This window comes from Zophobas morio, unplaced genomic scaffold, assembly GCF_036711695.1.
Source record: "Zophobas morio isolate AGI-343-1 ecotype UQ-CSIRO unplaced genomic scaffold, CSIRO_AGI_Zmor_V1 ptg000007l, whole genome shotgun sequence".
NCBI classification, from domain to species: Eukaryota; Metazoa; Arthropoda; class Insecta; order Coleoptera; family Tenebrionidae; genus Zophobas; species Zophobas morio.
Genome location: NW_026972112.1, coordinates 8464788 through 8471428, shown reverse-complemented (window position 1 = coordinate 8471428; position 6641 = coordinate 8464788). Strand labels below are relative to the sequence as shown.

Genomic DNA, 6641 nt, shown 5'->3' with positions numbered 1-6641 from the left:
AACTCGTCAAAATTAATTGTCAAAAATTAACAGCTTTATATTTACAATTGTGTTTAATAAAAATTTTGAATTGGTCGGTTTCCAGACACAACATAAAACATGTGTTAAAATGAACATTGCTTCTAATTTTTATGTCAGGAAAACGCTCGCATATATTAAGAATCTCTATTTTAATACTGAATTCGGATTAATTACTTCAAGAGTAATATTCTTTTGGTTAAAAATAATAAGCATTTAGGTATTGGAGTTAATGACGAATTTACGTCTATTCCGCAGGGAAGACGCCAAATTTATTATACAGTGTGTTCCAAAATTACCGCAGAAACAATACAGGGCAAGAGAGAATACGAAAAATTTAGCAATTAACATAATTTTTGTAGATTTGTAATTAATTAATAAAATTGTTGATATGGAAATAACTGTATGTTCGTGTCCGGTATTAAATAAAGAAATTAGTACCACGTCGTCAATTGAGACATTAAAAAAACGGTTGAAGTATCTGAGTTCCAGTTTAGACCATTTGATTTCTTGGAGTTTTTTACTCACTCTCGGTGATGTTTTGGACCGGATAAATTGGCCGTCAGGCTTTAAGAATCCAATGAGTCAAATGATGTCATTTTTCTTAACATATCAACATAAAAAATAATACAAAAATTAGGAAAGTCTATTGGTCAATTCTGATCAAGTATTGGTATTTAGGAGGTTCCAATTAGTAGGCACAGTAAATTTCAGGGGTGTCCGTTTTCGGATAAAGAAGTTATAACATAAACATCACGTCATCAGTAAGTTGAGATATTAAAAAAAAATTGTTGGAATTTACGGGTTTATCATTTAAAACGGTTCAAGTATTCGACTTCCGGTTTATACCATTCGTTTCCTTGGAATTTTTGGGTCGGAGTTGGTGAATTTTTGGACCGAAGAAGTAACCCGTTTGGATTTGACAGACCCATTAAGAAAACGATGTATAAACATATAAAAAAAAAAAATAAAGTAAAAAAAAAGATTTTCTTAGGTCAATTCTGAACTAAAGCTCCATGTCAGCTAACATACCTATATCTTTTTTTGAACAACACTTTTCACCATATTTGCATAACATGCTCATATTTAAGAATTCTGGATATAATTAAAGATGGAGGGATTTTACCTAATTATTCATTCATTACTTTTTGAGTCACTCTGTATAAGAAATCTAAAAACTTTTAATGCAGTGTTAAATCACAAGTATAGACTCACTTACTAACTTACGAATATTAAATAGTGAAGCTAATAAAACTAATTTTTTACATTTTTTTGAAATAAAAAAACTGTAAAATCTGCAAAATAAAAAAGTTAAATGGTATTTCTGCAATATACTTTTTTCTATAGCTTCTTTTAAAGCAGAGAATTTATGTATGCACGCGAGTTATTATTCTCCATTTGAAAATTGAATACTTAAACTTTTGACTTTTCGCTGACTGACCCTGTATGTACCTACTGCAACATTTTTTAAACGAATTTTTTCCGTAAATTTATAAGTTTTATAATATTTCAATGGATTAAATTTAAATCCACAACTGTAATATGACCATTGCTTTGTACGTTTCACAAGTTTAGTAATACCATCAGTTCTACAATTTTACCTGTAGTACAAAAAAGCAAAAGTAAACTTATTTTGTTAACTGGTCATCAGTTCAAAGAACAAGGATTGTAACGATTTATTGTTAGTGTGTCATAAACAGTGTTTTGACTGTGTTATTTAATAATTGATAAACGTGTTTTTTTAATACTGGCTCTACAACAACAAAATTAACGTGTTTTTTCAGTGTTTTCATGGCGCTGTTTGTTACACGCAAAATATGTTTACCAATTTTTTTTTAAATAGGTACACAAAAATAATTTTGCAGCATCAGGAGATGATAAACTGAATTTGTGTGCTTAAACAAGCGCAAAATTAGTGGTTCGGACAACCACTGGAAAAATGTGGGGTAGTAAGTTACATCTAATAAAACATCAAAATAATCAAAAACGTTTATTTCACTAAATCTTCAAAATAAATAAAATAGTCCAGCTCACAAACAATAAAAAGTAACAACAAACAACTATATACAACACTTAAAGGCGAACTCACCCTCATTTCGGTAACCGTAATTCCAAAATTTCAAAAACATTGAGACCCGATTTATAGAAAGCGAAGTTAAAGTTAATACGCGATTAACTTTTAATTGAGGTCCGTTGCGAGGCAACGCGCATGTTTTGACCAATCACGGGCTCATATTCCACATTTTAATTCTCTGTTAAACTAATCGAGGATTAAATATTTAACTCGCTGTTCTATAAACCGGCCCTGAAGCAATTTAAAATTGTTTGTTTTTTTTAATGAACAGATTTTTTGATTAAATTTACGATAACCCAATTTCCTGAATCGTGTTCCGTTAGTTTCCAAAATGAGGCAAACCTCTCCCTTAACCTAAAGTAGTACATGTAGTAAAAAAACATATATACAAGCGCCGCCCCCTTACACCTCCGACTTATACGGCTTGAACAACTTCGGCTGCTGCGCCATCTTAGTCTGTGGGGGCGGCGACAGCTTCTCAGCGGTGATCAGCAGCGGCTCGTGGTGAACGTCGGGACTCAAACTCGGATCAGAATGCACAGGCGAACTCCTGGGCGAAACCTTCGTGGAGGGTTCGAACTTCGTGGGGTAGGGAAAGTCCAGGCCCAAGTTTAGCGGCAGCTGGGCGTTCTGGGGCAGACCCCCGGGAAGCGGACCCACGTTCGAGGGCGTCAGGTTGAGCGCCGGGTTTTGCAGCGGAATGCCGCCTGGCGGCACGGCGAAATTGGGGTAGGAGTGGTACCGAGCGTAGTGGTGCGTGTAGACCGGCGGCGGCGGCGGATAGTGGAGCGGCAGGCTGGTGGCGGCGGCGTGGAAGATAGAGGCGGCGAACGCGGGGTCGGTGTAGACGGCGGCGTACGGCCAGGCGATGGCCATGCGCTGGCGCTTGTCTTTCATGCGTCGATTTTGGAACCACACCTACAACAACAAAAAAACAATTATTAGGATTTTCAAAAATGAAAAGAAATTTGATATAACTCTAACGATACTAATCGAAACTGTAACGATTTATTTATAAGAACGACAAGTAGTGGTCCTGATGTGGAGCCTTGGGGGACCTAAAATACCGCGGTTGCTGTTGAGTGTGGTATGCAAATGATGCATCTTATTGCGTCATAAGCCAGAAGTCTCTTAAGAAAATTTTCTTTTTTGTTTTTCGCGATCGGGTATTAATGAATGTTCTTGTCAAAAGAAATGGATGTGGATTGAGGAAACGCTAATTAGTTGGACAAAGCGGTGTTGGTAGCCAGTCCGTGCCGCCTTGATCTCCAACAGTTAACACATCATAAACCATATGATTCCAGCTTATCTGTCCATTAGGCTACTAGACTTGAACGACTAAAAAGCCAAAGTAATAGAGACCAAATTAGCATAAAGCGGCGGACACTTATGAACGCGGCTCTTTTCATCTCTTAAAAGCTGTATTAGCGTTTTATTTAAGTGAGCAATGTGTTAATTGGCAGCCATGGGTTGGGTAATTACATGGGCTAACGGAAAATTACCTTTGTGGTGGTTTCATGGTAAGCATAATTTTTGTAATGAGGTAATTTAAATAAAACGAAGGTAGTGAGACAACTGGAAAAAAGTGAAACCGAAAGAATTTGTTTCTAGAATTTTGGAATTTTCCTAATAAGTATTTTCGAGTAGAAAACATAGAGCAGAAAAGAATTCAAATTATTCCGAAAGAAAAAAAAAATGTGTTTCCGAGTATATTAAAGAATAACACTCTCACTTGTTTTTTCCTTACAGACGCCATTTTGTTTTTATTGCAATATTTTTCCATTGCCAGAAATGTATTAATAAACATCACGAGATAAATAAAATGTATGAAAATTCAAATTATTTCAAAAATCCAAAAAAAAATTTAATGTTGATTCTTACAAAATTGTACAACTTTTTCTAATTTCTGCATCCTTTTAACGAAATATGTCCATAATTTAATAATCTACCAGACCTTAAAAAGCCAATAATGTTGGAGATTTCAGAAAATTATTTAAAAATGTAAGTAGGTATGTATACCTAACTACTCAGAAAAAAAAGACCAAAATATTAATTTTGTGTCAATTTTTGTTAGATAGATAATCTTCTAATCTAAACTATCGGACCGATTGTTGTCAAATTTTGTATACAGCGTGTTTTTGAAAGGTACGTACAAAATAAAATCGGCAATTGGTCTCGAAGTATGGGTGCTAAAAGTTAAAAAAAGTTCAGGTAAAAGTGTTCTCGTTTTAGAGATAAAAATTATTAAAATTGATGTCCAAATTCGTTGTACGCCTCTGATAAAAAGATCATCTCTCGTTTCTATAGCAACATTTAGTCTTGACAAAAATTTGATTGTTACAGTTGCTAGGATTTACTAAAATAAATTAATTTTACCTATTTATCTTTCAGTAGCGTCTAAAAAGGTTGGATAAGGGTTAATTTTCCTTTTATAATTTTGATAACACAAAATAAGTTTTTCAGATTTCTTGGACTTCGCGAAGAAGTGTCAATTTTGTTGTACGTACCTTTTAATAACACCCTGTATATACCTACTTATTAAGAATATCGTGTAGGTACATGATAAAACATTGATCAAAATTTGTTTGATCATGTCCACCACTAATATGATTACGTCATCCCCTAAATTTACGATAGTAGGTAAATGTTATTTAAATTTTATAAAGTAACATACTCCCCGACTTATAGTTTATGAATCCGTGTTGGGTTTTTAACCTAGGCATCCAGTAAATCGTTAATTAATCAAAATTTATTCGTTTACGATCCCCATAAAAATTGATGACGTCATTTCAAAATTTTGTCAAATAAATCCTATTTAAAACGTGCAAAATATCATGTGTCTATACTTGTGATTTATCATTCCATTCATACTTGTTAGAACTGCTTATACAGGGTGACTCAAAAAAATTGATTATTTGATCAATTTATTTTATTGATCAAATTAGAAACCGCAAAACCGAAGTTTTTAAAGTTATCATAAGCACGGTAAATTTGTAATCTAGATGTATCCGTTTATCCTCTCCAAAAAATTGATGACATCATCTCAAAATTTTACTGAATAAATCCTATCGAAAATGTGCCAAAAATGTGTATATAGTCTTATGATTTATCATTGCATTTATATCTTTAGAATTTGCTTCATTGGGGGATTTTATTGATTAAATCAGGAACGGCTCACTCTATTTTCGCGAAAATTTGGGAATACCATACTATTATTTTTAGTAGGTGTTACACCGCACCTATCCAAATTAATATACCTATGTGTCCTTGCAAAAATGTTGATGACGTAATTTTATAAAGGAAAATGTATCTTTATTGTAACTTATAGAAGTTCTCATGAAAAAAATTAAATTCTCAAAATCAAATTTTGTAATTTTTCGAAAAAGCTCGATATGTTTTATTGTACTTTAGGGCCAAAAGAAGTTCTGTCGAACCCCCAGTAAAACTGAATTATCACAAATCCAAATTCACTTTTTCGAAAACTTCTATTTAATTTTTGAAAATAATAAAGAACGACTTGAAAATGCAAACCTACCTTGATGGTGCTTTCTGGGAGGTTCAGCTGGTTTGCAAGTTCGCACCTCCTGGGTCTGGACACATAATTTTCCTTGAAGAACTCCTTTTCCAGTCTGGCTAACTGTTCCCTCGTGAAGGCCGTTCGATACCTTCTAATATTTTGATCATTAACACTGACAGTTGGTGTGGCCGTAGAGTTGATTTTTTCGCTAGGAGTCGGACTCGAGCAATCTATAAGAACAACCCCTATTAAACTCAAGTACTTCACTTAACGTCAATTAACAACAGCCCCCCGATCCGGAACTACCCGTCTAGACAATCAAGTGGCCGTGTCTTCCACATGTTGCTAAACACAGTCTAAGGCGTCGCACTTCCGTTTAACATTGAAGTTGACATTTCATCAATTCGAACACAATTAATATATACATTTAGCATCCTTAATCGCGGTATTATATTAGTTTACACGGAAATGACAACTACTTTAATTTTTAAATTGAGAATGTCAGTCAATGAAAACTTACCTTTGCTGTATTGTTGGCTGTTGGGCGACTGTGGCGGCGTGGAGCTCCCATGATGGATGTTGTAATGGGGCGGAATGACGTCCAAGACGACTGGAACGTTGTTGTTTTGTTCCTGATTGAACATTTTATCGTAGAAATGCATAACATCGACACTCGAACGCACAAAAGTTTCACAGGAAATGTATCCTTGCGTCCCCCATCACTTGTTTTATCCTGGGCTAAATGGGCGGAGCTCGAGTGAAATTTGGTTGGCTGCCTGCTGTTAGTGGAAGCTCCGCCTCTGTGCTCTTCTGCAGCGGGAACTTGGGCCTAAAATCGCGTGAAGCGATCCTTATTGACTGTAAGTACATGTCGGAACGTATTAGGGCGGATGTATACGGACTATTAGCGCTTCAACCCTTAATAAGGGCAACCGAGGCTGCTGCGCCGCGGCTATATCTACTTACTTATCTGATATTGATTGTATTTTTATGGTACTATAAAGATGCTTTAGTAGTTTAATTTTATGTTGC

The 6641-nt window shown here is 35.0% G+C and overlaps 1 protein-coding gene across 1 annotated transcript; it reads right to left on the bottom strand.

The window, feature by feature from the left end:
* Window positions 1-2494: 2494 nt before the first annotated feature.
* LOC135123914 (segmentation protein even-skipped) lies at window positions 2495-6277 on the bottom strand. The gene is made up of 3 exons (XM_064048772.1): window positions 6130-6277; window positions 5628-5839; window positions 2495-3010 (listed from the first exon to the last, which is right to left on the bottom strand). Exons 1-3 carry the CDS (start codon window positions 6269-6271, stop codon window positions 2495-2497), a joined length of 870 nt encoding a protein of 289 aa, XP_063904842.1. The 5' UTR covers window positions 6272-6277.
* Window positions 6278-6641: the final 364 nt, after the last annotated feature.